Source organism: Arctopsyche grandis, chromosome 7 (assembly GCF_051622035.1).
Source record: "Arctopsyche grandis isolate Sample6627 chromosome 7, ASM5162203v2, whole genome shotgun sequence".
NCBI lineage: Eukaryota > Metazoa > Arthropoda > Insecta > Trichoptera > Hydropsychidae > Arctopsyche > Arctopsyche grandis.
The window spans coordinates 22,882,210-22,904,206 of NC_135361.1; the positions used below are offsets into that span (position 1 = coordinate 22,882,210).

At 37.0% G+C, this 21,997-nt stretch overlaps 4 protein-coding genes across 4 annotated transcripts; 2 read left to right on the forward strand and 2 right to left on the reverse strand.

Annotated features, from left to right (window-relative positions):
• Positions 1-2,853: 2,853 nt before the first annotated feature.
• LOC143914109 (solute carrier family 35 member F2-like) lies at positions 2,854-4,533 on the reverse strand. Its single transcript, XM_077434200.1, is given in 5 exon segments — positions 2,854-2,989; positions 3,125-3,279; positions 3,352-3,719; positions 3,809-4,251; positions 4,460-4,533. Coding segments are annotated over 5 exon segments (1,176 nt in total).
• A 949-nt stretch (positions 4,534-5,482) lies between these two features.
• Positions 5,483-8,244, forward strand: cathD (cathepsin D). The gene is made up of 8 exons (XM_077435107.1): positions 5,483-5,659; positions 6,000-6,126; positions 6,524-6,647; positions 6,776-6,894; positions 6,969-7,168; positions 7,248-7,404; positions 7,478-7,684; positions 7,761-8,244. Exons 1-8 carry the CDS (start codon positions 5,592-5,594, stop codon positions 7,920-7,922), a joined length of 1,164 nt encoding a protein of 387 aa, XP_077291233.1. The 5' UTR covers positions 5,483-5,591; the 3' UTR covers positions 7,923-8,244.
• Positions 8,245-8,262: 18 nt separating this feature from the next.
• On the reverse strand, positions 8,263-17,245 carry LOC143914771 (uncharacterized). The gene is made up of 9 exons (XM_077435108.1): positions 16,882-17,245; positions 15,557-16,021; positions 15,389-15,484; positions 14,910-15,314; positions 14,548-14,823; positions 9,345-14,475; positions 9,179-9,270; positions 8,872-9,000; positions 8,263-8,799 (listed from the first exon to the last, which is right to left on the reverse strand). The coding sequence occupies exons 1-9, from the start codon at positions 17,017-17,019 to the stop codon at positions 8,698-8,700; spliced, it is 6,834 nt and encodes a 2,277-aa protein (XP_077291234.1). The 5' UTR covers positions 17,020-17,245; the 3' UTR covers positions 8,263-8,697.
• Positions 17,246-20,695: 3,450 nt separating this feature from the next.
• RpS13 (ribosomal protein S13) lies at positions 20,696-21,780 on the forward strand. The gene is made up of 3 exons (XM_077434008.1): positions 20,696-20,851; positions 21,226-21,353; positions 21,433-21,780. The coding sequence occupies exons 1-3, from the start codon at positions 20,829-20,831 to the stop codon at positions 21,735-21,737; spliced, it is 456 nt and encodes a 151-aa protein (XP_077290134.1). The 5' UTR covers positions 20,696-20,828; the 3' UTR covers positions 21,738-21,780.
• The last annotated feature ends 217 nt before the right edge of the window (positions 21,781-21,997 follow it).

Consider the following 21,997-nt stretch of genomic DNA (forward strand, 5'->3'; position numbering starts at 1 on the left):
TGGACCCTGCACCCACAAAAAAAAGTACAGATCATGCACACTCTCTCTCAGTAGCTAGTTAGCTTCTAAGTAGGAAGGTCGATTAAAATTTTTCGAAAATGCCAACGTATTCAGTGAAATTGTGTTACAATTACTCAAGAAAATATAAAAAGGCGGATGGCATCACATATCATAAGTAAGAATTAATATATAATGTCTTCAATTATAGTAGTATTTTAGCATATAATGAAATATCGGCGTGATGTATGTAGTTTTATATGCAGTGGTGGTAAGCCGTCGACAACCTATGCCACATATGTCTCTAAATGTACGCGTATATCTTGTTGGCACTGAAGGAAATTCAGAAATCGACATTAAGTTTAAAACTACAAACAATGAACTAAATATTAAAGTGTCAGCTTTAAAATTGATCCTTGTGGAAGTTACTAATGTTTAATTATTGTAATAGTTAATGATGGTTTTATTATAGTAACATACATTTGTAGTTTAATATAGTGTGTATAGCTAAATATTTTTTTCTTAATATGGCTTTATTAGTTTGGTTTACTGTCACGCGGAGTGTCCAATAAAATAAAGTTATAAATGAAATAAAACTTCAGTGCATGTACATATGTACATAAACTGGTTGCTGACCACTGCGTTTTTTGCGTTCCTTCCTTTTTTTCACCACTTCCCCGCTAGTTAAACCCCCCGCACCCCTCAGATAGTGGCAACAAGATCTCTAACGAAATTTGTATGTAGAGGCATATCTAGGTTATTCTACATCTATGTTATTAACACAATGAAAAAAAGATGAGCAAAATTTTAGCAACCTATAACCTTTATAAAAATAAAAGTATGATATGTTGTCATATAAAAATTTGAATTTTCATTGAAATTATTACAATCAATCAATTATCTCATCGAATATAATAATATATTAAATGATTCAGTTAATCAGTAGTAATTAGTCAATGATTCTTATTATGATTATGTTATTTAATATGGCAGTGAAGATTGTATTTTTTTCAACCATTATCATATATACCTATTTGAAGTATTACTATAATACTAAGGATTTATTATTATTCATATAATAACAATATCGTCACACTTCCATGTTTTGAACTATTAAACATCTACAAAATAATCCATTTTTTCATTTAAAAATTGTAGATTTACATACGCATGTTAACAAACTGTAAATAAACTTTCAATTAAAATATATTTGAATTTATTTTGCATGTAAAAACGATTGTAACATACATTCATAGACGATTTTCAATTCCAGGTCGTTATCGTATTGTTATTAAGTGTTATCACTGACTTGGACTATCTTGGACAAGTATTATTACATTATTTTAGCTCATAAATTATTATCTCCGTCGTTTTCTGAAAGAAACAAAACGGCTAACCGAGTTTTTAAATTAAATGGCAGTTTTAATCACTTATCTATATATAATAATATATTATTTATGTATTGTAATTTAGAATTATGCTGTACACATCATCTATATTATTAAAAAAAATTATTACGTTTTCCCTATTTTCTACGTATACGCAACCAAAGTCTTGCAAATTTACCTACTCACAATATTTGAGGTAATTTATTTTCCCTTTAGTATTAAGTGTTATTTAAAATTAATAAACGATATAAAAATTGGAATAATTTGAGCATTAATGGAGCATATACGAATTCAGTTCATTCCAAAAGTTTGTCGGAAAAATATCATGCAGTACCGTAGTACATGTTTGCAAATGGAAGAAATCTTATTTGTCATATTGTAATAAAATGCATCTGACACATAGTATAATATATATTTTAAAACTTTAATTTACTAGGAAATGTTGTATTTTAATATCGGAAAAAATAATTTACAATTTACCTAATATATGGGTCTGTGTATGTTTTTTCGTACTGAGGCTTTTGATCACCACCAGTTGGAATAATTTCATTCAATTCCACTGATTCAGATAGAAATGACCCTGTTTCTATATACATATATATATATATGTATTTCATAATATTAAAAATTAATGTAATTGACTAGATTAACTTTTACTTCAACGTAGTTACATAAATGAACGAGTAAGTAATAATATCTGATGTTCCCTCGAATTTTCTTAATTTTTAGTATTAATTAAATTTATATGTATATTAATTGAAAAAAAAATAACTAAATCTTAATTTAAATCATTTATATTTCAAAGATTTGGTACTGAAATCTTTTTGAATTGTGAATTGGTTAGAATGTTAGATTATTTTCCGAAATTGTTTGAGCATTTATATCTATCAAAATTACACATTACTAATAAATTTAGGTTGTGACTATTTGCAGGTACTATATCTGCGAATTATTGGCCATTTGCAGGTACTATATCTGCGACAGGCGCAAAGCCTTCTGTGCATGCGTATGCTAGACTTGTTTAATCAATCGTTCATTATTTTAATCTTATATGTTTAATCAATCGTTCATACTACGTCACTTTACGAGTTCGAACTAAATTTTAAGAGGTTTAACACAAAATTTTAACAGTAAACACGCTGACAGTGACAGTTCACGCGCATGCGCAGAAGGCTTTGTGTCTGTCGCAGATATAGTACCTGCAAATAGCCAATAATTCGCAGATATAGTACCTGCAAATAGCCAATAATTTGCAGATATAGTACCGGCAAATATCCAAAACCATAAATTTAAACTAAACTATATTGTTAGTATTATAATGTGTACAAGATTTGACTTATAGTTTAAAATTTTAGTCATATAAAAAGTCGCAATATACATAGTGAATACGAAAAAAATTAAAACTTCTACTTAAATATTAATTAACTATTATATTTTTCTAGTTTTTTAGACATTCTTATACCATTTGTCAACACACACCGTTTCCATTTAATATATTGTGTGAAGCAGGAAGTCCAAGAAATGATGTAAATGTTGTGTCTCGGCTGAGCGGAGGTTCCAATCCTTCGAGTGGCATACAATCCAAAACAGGCACCACATAATCCCTGATAAATAATTTTAAAATATTAAAACAAGGAATATAAACAAAAACTTGTCAATAGATTCTAATGGTTACTAAGGAATGATTTTTGATAATAAAAATTTTAAACAATTTATTCATAAAATTATAACAACAAAACCTTGAAATATTGTCTTGTGCTATTGTGTTTTCATTAACAGGAAATCGATCTTCTACAATTTGCTCTTCATCCGGTGGTGGGTCCCATTTTTTCGCACTGAATAAAATCACACCAACCATCGCCAGAAAATAGGACAAGAAATATAAACCGTGAAACTGGAATAAATATACAATTCAAAAGTAAATATACAATTCAATCAATTGCTATTTTCTTAAAATGGCAAATACCTTGAATTGAAATAATACTATGCCGGCAATCAGCGTGTAATAGTCTGCTGAAATGAAGGATAGATGCAAAGCAACAGCTCCGGCATCCCTCAGCATGAGAGCCATGAACATGTGGAATAGCAGTTGAACGAAGGTAAAACTTGCAAATTGTAACAGCATATCAATATTGAACCAGTGAAATTTGTATATATCGTCGGACTCCATCATGAATATTTGAAAGCCTGCTACTATCGTGCCGAAAAATCCAATCATGGACAGGTACTCGGTACAAGACTGTTTTTTTATTATTATTTCTTGAATCACAGTTACAATTGCAAATAACAAAGATCCACCTAGGCAAAGCATGTCTCCAACAAGTTGATTGCGACCTGAAAATATAAATAATATGAAGATTGCAGTCATAATTTTTTCCTTTATAACTGTTTTATAATATACAAATAGATGAGTGTTTCTGTACCATCGATGGGAGCTCCCTCTACGTCGGCCCACACTATACAACCGACGGCCATCAGACCGGCTGTGGCTCCACCGACGTGTATCAGTCCCAGTCTTTGACCGCTGAGGGCTCCTCCTAAAAGGGCTACTCCGACGCCACTGCAGTCCAGCAATTGTCAACTTACAATCGACGTATATCTTTGAGACATGACCAACAGAAAGCTGGCTTCTACGTCCAGTATCGAACATATCAGATACATCCACGGACGCTTCCAAAACGGACCTTTCAAACTTTTGCAAGCCAACATAGGCATGAATATAACCACCAACACCGCATAAGGAATTATAATCTGTGCCGTAGCTGGGAATTGCCAAGTTGCACTCTGGAGTAATGTACATAATACACATTTGATACTGAGCAGAATTGAAAGTATTTGTCCAATTATAATGCTTTTCCAAACGTGCCTGAAAAATTTAACCAAAATATTACCATTTCAGAACATATTATAACATTATGATGGTTAAATGTTTATTATATATAATTCCAATATCTAGTATTCCAATATAATTTTCTATTCAGTATTTATTTGTGGGATTCAATAAAATAGAAAAAATCCAGTCTATAATTAGGGGTTGGCGAATAGGTTGAGTATTAAGTGAAACTTGTTTGTACCAGTGTTCTAAGTGTGGCATGTGCTTTTGCAGCTTATCAGCTAGGCTGGCGCCCCCCGGTGGCGGCGCCTCCATGGCTGGACGGCCAGAGTCGCCCCCAACGCAGCCGCCCCGAGCCGCCGCCCCTGCACCCTTAAGCGCCTGCGCAAACACACACCCCTATCACCCTATTACCCCATCACCCCATCAACCCATCACCCCTCGCAAACATTCACCCCTCCTTTCCCTAGCTACTCTTTGTATAATAAAAATGATTTATTCTAAATTTAAATTTAAGTAAATATTTTATTATAGAAATCTATTAAGTACCAATGTATACATATATTAGCTTTTCCAGATAATTATTTGACCAAATCGGGATATTTCTAATGTTAATTTCTATAATTCTTCTTCCTCGTTTGCTCAAAGCTGACCGTCGTGGTTATTGATGTCTTTTGGAATTTGATGAATGTTTGATTCTGTCAATTCTTTTATTTGGTCTGACCATTTCTTGACAGACCGTCTTCTCACTCGCCTTTCCTTCAGCGTTTCGGTGACTACCAGTCTCTCCAGACTTTTCACATTCTTTCTGGCAATATGGTCAAAGTACGAAAGAACCATTTTTTACATGTTGTGGAGAGTTTTTTTGAAACTTCTAGCTCTTTGAGGATAGAGATGTTCGTGCGTTTTGCGGTTCATGGGATGCGCAGTTAAAAATAGCAATACGTACCTATATCTATAATATCAATCATAAATGACAAGACACAAACTTCAAAGCTCTTTGTTATCAAAATAATAATATTAATCATTATTTTCCCCCGACACTCGCTTGTTTGTATTATAAATATTTGGCTGAAGAGATTATATCTCCTGCTCAAAAAGCGGAACGCCTAGCAACGCTGCTACATTCATATCGTGCATTAATTTTAATTCTAAATGATTTGAAATACATTAGAATAAATGCATTGTTTGATTGATTATTTAAATAGCACTTTTACGACCGTTTAACGTACTATTTAATTATGTAGGCATAGGTCGATAATACGATGTTTATGTTCAAGTCCCGTATCAGCTGCCTAAAAAATAGTCGTTTGCGTCAGTCGGCCGCTGGTAGCGGTTGGGTTTGGTCGTGAGACATTTATTTTGATCGCAAAATGCTGCGTCACGCGCTGTTGCTGGCTGTGGGGGCTCTGCTCACCATCGCGGCTGCCGATTTCCACAGGTCTTTCCTCAACTCCTATTCTGTTACAATTTCAACCTTTTTATTATTTTAGATTCATTTTTTAATTATCTGCAATATAAACTTTGATTTAAACAATACAATTTATTATTCTCAATTTAGTCATTCATAAACAAAAACACGTACCAAATAGAATAACATTTTTATGAAAGACGATAATGATAGAATTGTAATTTTTGTCGAACATGTGTATTTAATCCAATTAGTAGTTCTGATGAACGTATTTTTTTTTTGCCTCCTGCAAAGATAAGCATTTTTCACTTTTGTATTGCTATGTATTTATTATTATATAAGTGTGAATTTATTTATTTTATTTTTTTAGGATTCCTCTGTACAAAATTAGCTCTGCGCGAAGAACTCTGCAAGAAGTTGGAACTGAAGTTAAACAAATTCCAGTGAAATATTCACTCGGAGGACCTACACCGGAGCCTTTGTCCAATTATTTAGATGTACGTATTAAACGTACTATATATAAAATATATAAATTTGATCGACCTTAGCTGACCCCAATTTTTCAATCTATTGTTTGTAATAAAATGTCTTCTGTTCAGTCTAGAATAAATATTAGTTCTAATGCGAATGCCCTGTAACAATCAGACATGACACTCGTACAAAACGGGTGAATCACTTATTATTATTAATGTTTTATATAGTAGCTCGTAAACATATTGTCAGCTAACTAGAAAATTACTGCAATCGGAGACGGGTAAATGACTCACTTGCACTCCTGCAAAACCACAGTTTTCACAAACAACGCTTATCGCTCTTTAGAAATACACATTTTATTCTATATTTGAAATGGCGGTGTGGTTTTTCTTATCTATTTTTGTTTGTACTTCTATTTAGGCTCAATATTATGGACCGATTTCAATTGGAACTCCGCCTCAGAGCTTCAAAGTGGTGTTCGACACCGGCTCTTCAAATTTGTGGGTTCCGTCGAAACAATGCCACTACACGAATATAGCTTGTCGTAAGTTCATACAATGTCAATTGGTAACTAGGTTAACACACCTCAGGTTAATTACAGTTGCCAACAGAATACATACCGGCATTACACTTTGCATGGTTGTTGTAAGATAATTGCTTAATTTGTTACAGTTCTTCACAACAAATATGATAGCAAACGATCATCGACCTACCAGAAAAATGGTACTGATTTTGCCATTCATTACGGTTCCGGAAGTCTTTCAGGATACCTCTCCACTGATGTTGTAAATGTAAGGAACATTTTCCACAGGATTTTGATGTGTTTTTCTATAATGCATTGAAATTTATATGTTGTTTGTTTAAGGTCGGTGGATTAAATGTTAAAAGCCAAACATTCGCAGAAGCAATAAGTGAACCGGGTCTAGCTTTTGTCGCTGCTAAATTCGACGGTATCTTGGGAATGGGTTACAGTTCAATTTCCGTTGATGGAGTGACTCCAGTCGTCTACAATATGGTGCAGCAAGGCTTAGTCGCTCAAAATATATTCTCATTCTATTTGAGCAGGTTTTTAACCATTCTATAAATGTTTTCGACAGTGTAGTGTTTATAAATATCGATGTTTTTATCATTTTTTATTCATCAGGGATCCTCAAGCTCCCGTAGGCGGTGAAATTATACTGGGAGGTTCTGATCCTGAACATTACAAAGGAGATTTTACCTACGTAAGCGTGGACAGACAAGCTTATTGGCAATTCGCTATGGATAAAGTCGTCATCGGTGATCGAGTCTTCTGTTCAGGGGTTTGTAGTTTTTACAATTTTCTTTTAAAATGTTTTTTAATACTGATGTTGGTTGTTTTTGTTCTATTTTTAGGGATGTCAAGCGATAGCTGACACAGGCACTTCTCTGATTGCTGGACCCGTTCAAGAAATGGAAGCAATAAATAAGGCTATCGGCGCCACACCGTTAGTTGCCGGTGAATATATGGTTGATTGCAAACTCATTCCCAATTTGCCCAAAATCGACTTCACAATCGGAGGAAAGAATTTCTCATTGGAAGGAAAAGATTACGTGCTTACAGTATGTTTTTTTTTTTTGTTTCATTCACAATGCTAACGGCCTCTTTTGTCATATGTAATTGTTTTTAATTTTCTAGGTGGCACAATTCGGTAAGACGATTTGTCTTTCTGGTTTTATGGGAATTGACATTCCACCGCCAAATGGACCGTTGTGGATACTCGGAGATGTATTTATAGGAAAGTTCTATACTGAATTCGACGCTGAAAATAATAGAGTCGGTTTTGCTGATGCTGTTTGAATTGTAGAATTTTAAGGAAGTGTTAGTTTAATTAAGCTAGTCTATGTATTTTGATTCATGTTCCTTTTAATTCTTCAATTAATGTCAGAACAACGTCGATGACTCAATCGAATATATTTTTAAAGATTTAGTTATGTTTTTAGTCGAGTCGAATATTTTTAATAAATATTTGACATTTATGTAAGCTGTTCACAAAATAGTTCATTTTTATACCTCCATGACTTTTCCTCGAACAAATAAAAACTATATTATAACAAAAAAACATGTTTATTTTATTCAATCGTACTGTGAAAATAATAAAATCGAATGCGCCAATGAAACGAAAAAAATAATTTTGTTTAAATCTCACATTTATTAACTATACAACTACAAAGGACATCAAAATTCTTTCAAGTGTACAGTATATCAAATTACATAACGTATTAAACTTCTTTTTTTTTCTGATTTGTGTGATAAATATATTACTTAAAAATATACAAAAATAATATAGTAAAGCGATAAAGAAATGATTGCAGAGAAATAAACCCAATATACAGTAAAAAATTCATCAGCTATAAATAGATTTTTATAATAATAAAAAGTATACTATGTAATTACATTATATTTACAATTAAAATTAATATGATAAATAAGAAAAAAAATAACATCAAAAACTTTATTTCTTTACATTAAAATCTATAAAAAAATCCGAGATTGTGATTTCTATCAAATTTTTTTTAATTTTACACTTAAGTAAATATCTTTATGCTTACAATTATTCTTCCTTAAACGGATTTTATTTAGATTGATGCGCTTTTTTTCTAAACTTTTTAACGTAAGCTTCTATCAAAGCTTGAATCTTGGCAGGATTGATTTCACCGCTGCGGTTGTGACAAATCTGAAAACGAAAGAATACTTTTAACCGGGAGAACATTGCAAATTTTATCGCACGTCGAAGAATTCGCCTTACTTTAGGAACTGCTCTTCTCAGTATATCCTTGTACTCATCCTTATTGATGTGCTTCTTAGCATAGTGGGGTTTCAGAACTAATTTGACTTCTTCCACCACTCGTTCCTGGCGATTCAGTTTCTTTAAAAACTGCAAAGTATAAAATCCATGAACAAACACAATATGCACGCACATATTTCATTAAAGCCAAACTCTTGACTACAGAACTATATCTTGCTCGCTAGTATTATTGACCGTAACAAGTAAAGACTGTTGACTAAGTTAAAAAAAAAAGTAAAGCAAGCAATATTTGAATATATGTGCTTACTTTAGTCTTCACCTGCATTTCCACAGCAGAGCTGGGCAAGTCATCTAAAATCTTAAGACTGTCCTCGTCTATCTTTACACCGCCTGTTTTACCTGAAATGACAGACACATATGTAATTTCATATGGCGTATTAAAAAAATAAAAACAAATATAAAACGAGGAATACCTTTGGATTTTTTAATCTGTCTTACTGCAACTTTTGTAGTATTACCCGACCCTTTGGAATTCTTAGAAGTTGATTTTATCGAACCAAACAAGTTGTCGAAGTTGTCAAATTTACTTCCCGCCTTTTGAGGAAAAACTGGCGTCGACGATATATGTTTTCCGTTGTCCGATGGCGGTTCAAAGAGATCTCCAAAATCACTAGATCCGGGAGAATACGGCGAATCAATATCCATATCCAAATTGATAATATCGCTACCGTTCTGGCCGGATTTGTTCTTGTTCGTCTTTTGGCTCCTCGTTGGGAGCGGTTTGATCGTTGGCAACGGCAGTTTAGAGATGAGAGTCTTCGTCGACGGCATCGGTTTAATGGGAGTGGATTTGATCGGAGATGGTTTGGTTAAGAATAGTTTCGGTGGCTGCGACTTCAGCGGACTGGATTTCGTCGGCGACGGCAGTGTGATCTTTTGCGACAATACTGGAGTGGTTTTTTGTGTCGAGGGCGAGCTCCCCATGCTGTATACTGCTATCCTCGGGACAGGATTCAAGTACACTGGCGTTGAAGTTACGACGGTGGGAGCCACGGTGGAGAATATGAGTTTCGGTGAGTTTGGTTTTACAACAGCCGAGTACGTCGACTGGGGTTGAATGGATTTGTTGATTGTAATTGAAGAGGTACTTCTATCTGGAGACTGCAATAAGTTGGCAGGTGGATTGACGGGAGGTGTGACTTCAGAGTCGACTTTGATGGTATCGAATATTGGTTCTGAAAATATTTGCTGTATTGCGCTGCCCGGAGATAAACTGGCACGAGTGCTTTTTAATAAGGCCATAACTTTTTCAGTGGGACTGATCGGTTTCGCTTGGATCACATCGTCAGCTGATAAGTTGGATTTTTGTGCAGCTTCTAGCGACATGCATGGAACGAGCAAAGTCTCTTCTATTCTAATTTCTTGAATTTTTTCAATTTCTGATTCGGCGGACGGTAAGTTTGTTTCGGGTGTAGCAGAGCCGGATTTCGTCGGTTCGAATGGATCGTAAGCGTCTGGAGAGCTCGGTGGTGAGTTGGGAGGCTCTGGAGGAGTGTTCGGTCCTTTGTATGCAATTTCGCAAGTTCTGTTTGCAGTATCTTCGGGTGGATTTTCTTCTTGATTCTCGACAGTTTCGTCTTCATCTTCGTGTAGCGGGTTTACTGCTCTGAGTTGAGGATTCGACTTGCTTATTATGGTGAATTTGATCGGTGGTTCTGGGGGTGTTTTAGGTCCAGTAGATGTCACATAGTCGTGTTCTCTGGTCGGACTACTAGGCACGGATTCCATTTCTGGTTGGGGGAAGCCGATTTCTATCGATTCTTCTTGCAGTATTTCTTGTCTGACCATCAATTCTTCCTTTTCTCCGTTATCACTATCGCTCAATACGATAACTGCTTTAGGGGAGGGGGTCAGTTCTTTGAATGGAGATTTATCTAGATCAATAATTGCTACGGGTTTTTTGTTTTCTAACTCTTTGCAACGTTTTTCTTTTTCAATCCTCCTCTTTTTTATTTTATCTCGACTCTTTTCTTTTTTCTGTTTGGGCATTTCCGTTTTCTTTTTTTTCTTCTTCGGCATAGGTTCAGGAGGAGGCATAGCAGGGTCATTGTCAGATTCTTTGTTTTTATTAAAGCTCACACTTACTAGTATATTATTTCCAGATGTGAATACTTCTTTTGATGGTCCTAAATCCTTTGATTGTTTTAAAATTCTTTCCGTTATTTTATTGCGCTTATTTGACTTCTTCTTTTTCTCCCTTTTCTTAATTTTGTCTTTATTAGTTGTCAATATTACTCTAAGGTTGCGAGGCTCTGGTGACTTTTCTACCGGAGGTGGTGTCCAACTGGGAGAAATTATACCTGAAGGACTCATGGATTGTGAACCCGATGTCCAATCTTGGAAAAGAGGCGAATTTTCAATTTCTTGCCAGCGTGGATGTCGCATCCTTTCTCGAGACAGAGATCGAGGTAAAATAATACCAGGACTATAACTTTGAGACCTTTTACGCTTTATTTTAGATTTTAAAGGTGATCTTGATTTCCTATTACTACTAACACTTCGGTTTCGTTTCAATTTGCGTATTTTTTTTGATTTTGGTGATCGAGATCGATTTCTTGATATAGATCTAACTTTTGATCTTGATCTTCTAGGTAGTCGTCGTCTTGGGGATTTATTTCTATGTAATCTAGGGCTAGGTCTTCGATTTCTCGACAAAGATCTTCTTATACGTCTGCTCCTGTTTTTCGAAATCGATCTTCTGTTCCTGGATTTAGAACGACGGGCTCGAACTGATGGTGAGCGTTTATTGCGGATTAGAGGTGATCTCGATCGAGGGGATAATGAAATTCTCTTTTTGGGTGATACTGATTCGCGTAATTTGGGTGACATTAAACGTTTTCTAGGAGAAACAGATCTTTTTCCACGTGGCGAAAGAGATTTGTGTTCCTTAGATTGTGATCTAAGTCCTCGCGACAAAGTTCTCCTTCTGCGAGTTATGGACGGGCGACGTGGAGGTGAAATCTTACGAGGCGATTTTGATAGATGATCTACAGAAATCGATCTGTTTTTGCGAGAAACAGATCTTCTAGTTCTAGAAATCGATCGTCTATTACGAGACAGTGATCTTTTTCTTGAAACAGATCTCCTAAACCTAGATGGAGATAGATTGCGTGAATTAGGAGTATTCGATCTTGGCCTTGATTTATCTCTACCAAAGGCGTCTTTCATTCTCCTACTTTTATCAGAAATAATATTTCGAACATCATAGCGCTCCATGTCTTTTCTTTTCTCCCGTTTTTTATCTCGCATTCTATCTCGTTTGTCTTTATTTTCTTTATCAGTAGATTTGCTTCGCCTTCTATCTTTACCCCTACTTTTATCGTCGCGTTCTCGATAATTTCTTTCCTTACCGCTTTTACTCAATTTTTTAAAAGCTAAATTATCACTTTCCCTTTTACTCTTGCTTCTCAATGGTTTTTCTTTATCGTCTTTATCATTTCTCTTTTCTCTCTTCTTTTTTTTCTTATCATCATCGCTAATTTTTTCTTCAGCTTTTTCTAATAGTTCCTTAACCTTGGCTTTGATTTTTTGTTTATTTTTTTCAACGATTTCACCTTCTTCAAAATCACCCGGGTGTAATGGTTCTGTTTCGCGATGTGGTGCTTCACGAATATGACCACTTCGATCTGGTCTATTATTGGGATCTGAGAAAAGTTCATTACCCTCGTCTTCTGATATTAGTTCTGTTTCTAAACCTTCAATACCACTTCCTTTGTCATTGTCTTCAAGAGAGGTATCTTTAGATTTTACAGATTTATTTTCATCTAGACACGGAGTATAGCTTCTTTCATCTTCTATATCGCTCAAAGACTCCATTGTGTTTTGAGCACTGTTAGATATAAGTATACAGTCGTTTTGATTATGTTCCAAATTTATGTAATTGTTTACATCTTTTTCAATCGAAATGGTGGAGTCAACATCAGACTTAAACGACAGATCATCCTTCTCTGAGCTTGATGGTTTATTATAATCTGTATCAGATTTTTTCTTATTGCTAAAGTTGGAAAAGAGGTTAATTTTGATTATATTTTTCTTCGGTGTGTATTTCGATTGAAGCAAAAGAGATTGTCTTTGATTTGCATCATTCTGTTGCAGAACTTCTTTGTCAGCGTCATTGTCAGTATCGTTTGCTTTAGCTTCCTCTGTTTTATTCAATTCTTCATTACTATTAATGGATATTTCTGCATCATCGCCTTCTTCGAAATCATCCTCTTGGACTAGGTCATCTATTCCAGTGTCAATTTGTTGTTTCATCTCGTTATCTAACGATTCTTCCTTATTTTTTGCTATATCCATGCTTGTACTAGAATATATCGAAAAATTAGGACACTCCCCTTCTACATCACTATCTGGGGCTTTCTCTTCTTTTTCTTCGTTGGTATCAGTCGCCAGTGTCAATTCATCTTCTATAAGTATTTGCTCTGCGCTATGGTCTGAAGCTTTAGGTGAGACATTCAAAGATTCCAGTGCAAGTTCAGAATCATCAAAACTCAACAAATTTTCTTTTTCTGGAGGACTGATGATCGTTATTTTATTTTGAGATCTGACGGGTGTAGGTGTGGCATCATCATCTGAAGTAGAATCATCTATTGTCGGTTCAGTCGGATCGTATTTATCATCGACTCTTAGATCAGACTCATCCTTTTCGTCATCTGAAAGAGTCGGCTTTTTAAACCTTATAATTGGCGGTTGAGGCAAAGCAACTTCTCCCGTAGATTGGCCTCTTTCGTCCGACACTTGATAAACACCCAAAGGCACAGTTTCAGAACTCCTTCTATCACTTCCAGCATTCGATTCGACTTCATTCGGTGCATTGGATATATTACCAATATCTCGATCACGAGAATACATATTAGATGATGACTCATTCGATGGTTCTGAATTTTCCGAGTAATTTTGCTGTTGCCAAGGTGGCACTCCTCGAGACCTCTGTGGCGTCTGAGGTGAGAATCTTGGTTGATTTCCTCTGCCTCTGTTCATGTTATATCCCGGTCTTTGATGAGGGGAACGATCCTGCATATTTGAATACTGATCTCTCGATTGATTTCTCGAATTCGTGTTTGACCAAGGGCTATTGGAATTGTGAAATGAGTTTCCTTGGTTGTTAAAATCACCACTGTTGAAATTCCCACTATCGCGATAGTTTCCAGAATTTCCGCCTTGATACGAGTTGCCTTGATAAGATCTTCCACTTCTATTGTTATTGCTTCCGTTTTGATATTCTCCACGTCCACCACGCCAACCTCCATGTCCACCCCGGCCAGAATTACCGTAAGCCGGTGCAGTTTTAGTTTGTATATTAGGATCAGCCTTACGGAGATCGAGAACCTTGTCTCCATTATTGCTAGGCTCATTATTATTGGGGATGGTATGTTTTACATCTTTGTTGTTTGGCACCTGAACTATAACTGACCCGTCTTGTTTTACGCTCATCTGTGCATGTTTGGAATGAAGAATGGTTTGACTCTCTAATATGCTTGAAAGAATATCAGGTGCTGACGATCCATATGATGGAGAAGGTATCGATACGGTTTTACGACGATTCTAAAAATAAATATTCAGTATAATCTAAATAAAGTATGTGAAAACATTTTAAATATAAAAGTAAACAATTACTTGTCGGTAGGCTGCCAAAATAGCTGATACGCTCGATCTAGGGGCGACGGCAACAGCAGTTCCGTTACCGCTACCGTAATGACTTCCAAAATCTTCATCATCGGATACAACAATGTCCAATTCATTTCTATTGCCAAAAATACTAAATTGAGGAACACTCAAAGTAGATATAAGATCACGGCCGTCACTAGATGAAGATTTAAACAATTCCGCTAGACGGCCTTTAACTGACGAGCGTACAAGAGTTCTTCTGGCAGCAGTACGAGTACGTTTCACCTATATAACAAAAAATACATTGATATGCGAGTACATATGTTTAAACAACAAAAAAAAAAAACCATCCTAAAATACATAGAACATACCTTCTTTCTTCTACGTCTTTTGGGTGTATACTTTTTTGTCTTACTGGGAAATTTCTCACCGTTGCGAATTTCATATTCAATAACTACAGTTCTCGATCTGCGAGTCCTTCTCCGTCTCTTTGTAATTTTCCTCTTTCTAGTAGTAGTTCTTTGAGACGTCGAAAGAGAGTGGATTTGAAAACTCCTCGAAGATGTCGATCTGTTGCTGGTATTCGAGTTAGACGTAGACGGTGCGTTGTGATTCCCAGCGTCTGAAATACTGTTGATTTGACGGCTGCTTCTATTATGCGGGCCCGACGAGTGAGACGGATGCATCGGTGAAGTAACAACAAATTCACGACTGCCATTGATCTCATTGTAATGAGCGACCGAGCATCCTGGACAATACCAGTCGTCTGGGGGAATCTGATAAAAGCGCATAGTTCGTTGTAATGAATATTGTATACAAATATAATCGTCGAACAGTATTATGTAACAACCTGATATAGCGGCGGTTCCAAGCATTCCATGTGGAAACCAAGATCACAAGCATCGCACAATAGCATAGTTTCTTCCGATTCAGCCGACTGGCATATCTACAATACAATACAATTGAAATACGTTGCGAATGAAGTGTATCGATGTGCATTAAAGTGGTGTGGATTTACTTGACATATCGTCGGCTGTTCTTCAACCAAGTCGTCGAGCGATATACGTCTAGGCTTCACGGGAATGGATTTGATCACGTTACCGCCGATCTTATTCCTCACCAAGACGAAAGCGAACTCTTTGCGGTCGACGGGACAAGTGTTGACGTGATTCGACCATTCCGTAAGGCAGTCCGAACAAAATATGTGATCGCAAGCGTCCGGCGTGCCGATCTGTTGACTAGAGAATTTTAAAAGACAAACTGGACATTTGTCAGATTCACCCTCTGAACTGTCCGAATGGCAGTCATTTTTAGAAATAGACGAAGGGTTAGAGACGGAAGTCAACTTTTGTTTGTCGTCTTTTTCATTGTCGGAATTGCTCGACGTCCAATTATCGCTGTCGTCCGATTCTAAAGGACGACAGCCTCTCGGTACGGTACCTATAACGGAGCCGTCACTTTCATCTTCACTTTCGGTCACAAACTGAAAAGAAATTTAAACAATCAATACAAACATGTACTATATAGTATTTGCAAAGTGCTCAGTTGATTTATTGAACTCATAGGGTGAGTTATTACTTCTATAATAGTTTGATCGATGAATACTGTACTCAAACATGCAATAAACCAACTCTTCAGTGAGATATATTCCTGGAAAGTAAGCCGTAAAGCAAAATGCCATACAATGAGCTGTTTATTTGTATACATAACCCGCACAATTTCGATAGGATCGGTTTTGGTTATGTTTGGCTTTTTAATTTGAAGATGTTTACACCGTTGATATATAATTTGAAGATGAACGTCGATTGACTCCTCGTTGATAGTTTGCTTGTTTAAGATTCTCATTAGAAATCTAATGTTAGATCAGTATTCACATTCTGTAGGTACAATAAATTTTTAATATAAAAAAGTTCAAGAATTTTTGGCCATATATATATATATATATATATATATATATATAGAAAGAGTCGTAAAGCGAGGTATTTTTTATATTGAATCATTTTGAATGTGAGTCGTATGTTAATGCTCATAGTTGAGTATTATTTAAATGAGAATAAATTAACGTCGTTTAGTATAATTTATGTAAGCATAGTAACGCTAGTAACGAGAGCATTTTTAATTTTGAAAAATACGAATCGAACATTTCTATGAAATGAATTTGATTTCATACAATAACAGCGAAACGTTGCACAATACGTATAGTGTGGTGGATTGGTCTAAAATAAATTGGGCAATGTTTGTTGATGGACGTGGGGTTTGCGATGATGAGTGGTGAGTGGTGAGGTATGAGGGGTGAGTGAAGAGTGAAGAGTGAGGAGTGAGAAATGAGGAGGTGCTTCTGACCCGGCGACGCTTCGCTCTGGTGATGGGCAGCGAGCTGTCGTCCGAGAAGTCGTCGTCATCGGAGTTGTGGTCTTCGGAGGAAGAGGACAGGCGGTTGGAGGCTCCGCCCTCCCGGCCGCGTCCCCTCGGCCCGCTCATCGCGCCCCTTTCCGTTTCCGTTTCCGTTTCCGTTCCCGTTCCCTTTCCCTATCCCTATCTGTTCGCCCCTTTCCCCTCGAACGCCGTCCGCAAGGCAAGCGACAAGCGACACCCCCGCACCCCGCCCCGCCGCCCCCACACACCGCTCCCCACACAACACGCACAGCCACAGCCACGGCCAATACCCGACCGCGACAGTCGGCGTACACCGCACCACCACGCCTGCACAGCCAGCTGCTTTTGCTAATTGCTTTTCAAATATCTGTCCCCACTCTTCCAGGTTCACCCTTCGCGTTGGCCGACTACCCACAAACACCACCGCGATGAGACATTTCTACGAATTTTGCACGACACGTGCTATCCCGAATCAAAGCCCGTGCTCTCATCTATTTCACAACTAGAGGTATAGGTATATTAGCTACAGAACTCACACAAATGCATTTTTCATATACAGGCTGTTGAAAGAAACCCGCTAATATTTATATATTTTATTTCAACCGATCGTGTAATGTTTTTAAGATCTATGATATAATTTGGATGGCATATTTATTTAATATTTGAATACGTGCCACGAATAGCATATACACTTTTCATAAAACTATTTCTTTCGTCACTTTCACTATTCACTATACGATGCATGAAATAGTTGAAAACATTATACACAATTTCGCGAGACTGTCCCGTTAGTGTTTTCCCAGATCCAATTTTATTACAAAGCATTTTATTATCATATATCCACTAATTCTAATGAACTAACTCCAATTAACCAATTAGCAAACAATATAAGAACGCGTTACGTCAGTTTGTGGGGGTTGATCGGTGACTGACCAGTGAAACTGGAAAAAATCACTCTGTAGTGCACACTTTGAGCAATACAAAAAACAATTGTTGTTTTTGTCATGCTCGGAAAGTGGGTGCGTATGAAAGGGACCAACTGATTGTCCTAGAAAACAGATACAAAAAATCTTATTCATATCTTCACGGACACAATATACGTGTTTGTATTGGTACGTGCCAGCTTTCGCTGCACGAGCTATAGGATAGCCAAGGTGCCGCTCATTGTTCCATTTGTAGGCATATAGTACAACTGAAATGATCTCATCAGGTCACTGCGACACATGTCTAGGAAAGTCATTAACGCATGGCACACGCTCGCCTCGTCAAAAGGTCGACACGTGTTTCTATACACGTGTCTGGGAAACAAAGGAAGAACACACTGAACCCATAAAAACCACGAACTACGTCCAGGCGTATGAACCCATAAAACCACGCTCGCAGCATAACTAGGGCAGCGCGAGTACCAAGAACAAAAGATGTGCACACGACACACTTCAACCCAAAACGTTTATAAGCAACGCAGCAACCTCCACCGGCAGAGTGAGCCTCTAGAGTGCAACTAGATCACATCTCCGAAGAAACCTCTTCGTACATACAATAACCATTGTACCAAATTGAACAAAAATAAACGATCCTCTTTCAAACTCAACTGAATTTCCATAGGCCGGGAAACGGTCGAAACCTTTCACTCGACCACCTGTTCTATACATTGTTGTAAATCCTTTGTAAAAAAGGTTCGGCGAACCTTTAACAATGCATTTACAACATTTGAACAATACGCGGCACCCTCTGGGTCCGGGCTTTATTCACAACAATACACAAGTTGTATGATGGCATTGTGGCGGCTCGCTATATGACATGGTCGAGTTTGGTCACCTTCCTGCGAGTGGGGACCAACTCGGCTGTGTTCAAAGTAGCTACCTCACTCTGCCTTCAGCTGTCAACATGCCAGTCGTCTCATTCGTTCATTCCCCATAGCATCATCACACTCCTGTACAAACATGCAGAGGGTTCGGTGATTATTGGTCACAAAACGCACCCCTAAAAGCCACTAAAATTCTATAATGGAACATCTGGTAGCCGAAAAGTCCATCAAACTAACAAAAACTCCAAATATTCCGCATTCGCGGTTTTCATAGTAAAAATTGTCTTTGTGACCATCGCAATGTGATTAATAATTCAATTACTCATGCAGAGCTAACCTTACCTGAAATTATCGTCACTACTAGAGGGCAAATGAAAAGATGATTTCATCACTCGATCGTAAACCAAGCAATCTTGAGGCAAATCTGCACATCAACCTGCAGGGGCGTCATTTGGAGGGGGATTGGTATGGACAGTCACCCCCATCTACATTTGAACGGGACTATTCACGTTGTTTAATATTTTATTTTATTTTATTTTATTGTCACAAATCAATACACACTCGCCATTACAGATTTGCTCCAATGCGACGGGTGTACGTTAATGAAATACATAAACAATCAGAAATACAGTAATACATACATATACATATATGATTATAAATTTGAATTAAAATACTAAACCATCAAAAATAGAATATTGAAATTCTTTAGAACACTGTCAGGTATAAACACGTCGATTTTCTCAGAAAAAAAATGTTAACTCCCAAATATATTTTGTTTTGTTGTTTATCTTGCTATGAAAGATATTTGTTTGAGAGATAACTCGTTTAGTCGTCGAAACAAATTGTTGAATAGGATTGTCTTTCTATTCCTGAAAAAAATGATTAAAAGAAATAGTTTAATATGTAGTTAAAATTCGGTAATTGGATTATTAGTCACATTGCGGTGGTCACAAAGACAACTTTTGCCATGAAAATTGCAGTGGCAGTCGAGTTTTCGTTAGTATGATGGAATTTTCGGCTGCTAGATGTTGTTATAGAGATTTTAGTGACTTTTGGGGGAGAGCTTTGTGACCAATTATCACCGAACCTAAAATTCATATACTCTCATTTTTTTAATATAATACATCCCCCTCCCCTAGAAAGTCATTCCTTACTGGTCAAAATTTTTGCCACACCCCTGTTGACCTGACCTCCATGCCCATGGAAACTTCCAGAAGTATGATCTCGTCACCCGAAGATAAAGGGTAGCCTCGAGCTCCGGAAACCTGGATGACATTACTCAACCAATATATAACCCAGAGCATCAAACTTAGATGCCAGTTCAGCCAGAAGTGAGCAACTAGTCCACTTTCCAGCGAAATATAATATATAGTAGTATTATTTTAATTTCTCAGTTGAAAATACTTTTATGTTATATTATATCACATTTTTTGCCAGAGTAAAACTAACGTGACTAGCAGATGTGCTGCGTAAGAGAAACGCCACATGTGTTGGCCATTCGAATTAAAATATTTAATTAGAGCTTCCTTGTGATAAATTAATATACATATTACTTTTAGTTAGTGGAGGGAACAAAAGGTAACATCGTTCTCGTCGAGCTATATTTTTTTTTCAATTTTTAAATAAATAAATTGTAGTGACGATTCATAAATTAAACTGTTTAAACAATTGAATAAAAAGCATTGTCACAAACCTATTGGCGGTACGACTTTTGTGACCGCGCGGTATGTACATACCTATTTGTGACTAAAATTTTTTTGTCACAAATAGGTTTTGACCCAATATTCCACTCAAATTTGATCGAATCTCCTACTCTTATTCACAAACGCACTGTTTCGATAAACGAATATTTTTATAGAAACGTTTAATTAATTTTAGCGTTAAATTGGAATATAGCTTTTGAATTCTTATAGTGAAACGTGAAATGTCATCTATATTTATGTAATTCGAATAAATTTCGAAATACGAATCATATCGAGGTGGTCAGATAAGTGAGATTGGCATTCGTGGTAGGTAGCAGCACGACAGCGCCGAGTCCTCTCCGCCATCTTCCTTTGAGTCGTGCGGTCTCGGAAGCCCAGCAGCTTAGCAGCCAGCAGTGAAGATGGGTCGCATGCACGCCCCTGGGTGAGTCGCCGCCCCGTTGCTCTCGTCCGCCCGCTCTTTTGGAGTGCGACCGCGCGATTTCGCGTTGGCGGCTTCCGAGGGAGCGGTGGCGGCCCGCACTGTGGCCACGTGCGTAGTCACAGGCGCGGACATAACCTCAAACCCTCCTTTCCTCATTTCCCCTCTCCCTCCCCGACCCCCCGGCGCGAAGAAGTCGTCGGTGCCTCCAGGGGACGCACTCTTCGAACTCCGACGCGCAGCCCATCTTTCCATGCAACATAACCTCAAAAGCGATTGGCTTTTGTTCCATACTTCCAACCCCACTTTCTCTTCCCGTATTATTGAATCTTGTCATTTCGATATCTATATTTTATCTATGTATTACTCAATTTTAGTAAGGGTATTTCCCAGTCTGCCCTCCCATACCGACGAAGTGTACCAACATGGTTGAAATTGAACCCGATTGATGTTACCAATGAAATCATCAAGTTGGGTAAAAAGGGTTTGACTCCCTCTCAAATCGGTGAGCACCATTTACCTATTCCGAGTGTGGTCATGTAAAAAATTCAATTTTACTTATTTATTTTTTAATAATTTTTTAGGTGTGATCTTGAGGGACTCTCACGGAGTCGCCCAGGTACGCTTCGTCACCGGCAAGAAGATTTTGAGAATCATGAAAGCTCACGGTCAGGCTCCAGACTTGCCCGAAGACTTATATTATTTGATCAAAAAGGCAGTAGCCATCAGGAAGCATTTGGAACGTAATCGCAAGGACAAGGACAACAAGTTCAGGTTGATTTTGGTAGAATCCAGAATTCACCGTCTCGCTCGTTATTACAAGACGAAAACTGTGTTGCCACCAAACTGGAAATACGAATCGAGCACTGCTTCAGCGCTCGTAGCGTAAAATAAAAATTTATGTTAATTCAATAAATATTTTTATTCGATACTTACTGTTTTTCATTTTATTACATCACCTGATTGTTTCAAGTTTATATACATGCATATGAAATACGACATCTGTCAACTCTAGCTGATTGTGAAACTTAGTTTAATTAGAGATACTATAAAAGAATGCCTAGAACGATTTATAACAATTTGTTTCTTCCTACAAATTATTAGCTTCATTCTGTTATTTTTTCAATAATATAAATGTCTACTCGGCAG

Coding starts and splice junctions, on each gene's coding strand:
- cathD (XM_077435107.1), top strand. CDS start 5,592: ATGCTGCGTCACGCGCTGTTGCTGGCTGTGGGGGCTCTGCTCACCATC. Junction 6,127..6,523: donor CTTTGTCCAATTATTTAGAT/GTACGTATTAAA, acceptor ACTTCTATTTAG/GCTCAATATTATGGACCGAT. Junction 7,405..7,477: donor ATCGAGTCTTCTGTTCAGGG/GTTTGTAGTTTT, acceptor TTCTATTTTTAG/GGATGTCAAGCGATAGCTGA.
- LOC143914771 (XM_077435108.1), bottom strand. CDS start 17,019: ATGAGCGGGCCGAGGGGACGCGGCCGGGAGGGCGGAGCCTCCAACCGC. Junction 14,476..14,547: donor TTTTGGCAGCCTACCGACAA/GTAATTGTTTAC, acceptor ATTTATTTTTAG/AATCGTCGTAAAACCGTATC. Junction 8,800..8,871: donor TGAGAAGAGCAGTTCCTAAA/GTAAGGCGAATT, acceptor TTTCGTTTTCAG/ATTTGTCACAACCGCAGCGG.
- RpS13 (XM_077434008.1), top strand. CDS start 20,829: ATGGGTCGCATGCACGCCCCTGG. Junction 20,852..21,225: donor GGTCGCATGCACGCCCCTGG/GTGAGTCGCCGC, acceptor ACTCAATTTTAG/TAAGGGTATTTCCCAGTCTG. Junction 21,354..21,432: donor TTTGACTCCCTCTCAAATCG/GTGAGCACCATT, acceptor ATAATTTTTTAG/GTGTGATCTTGAGGGACTCT.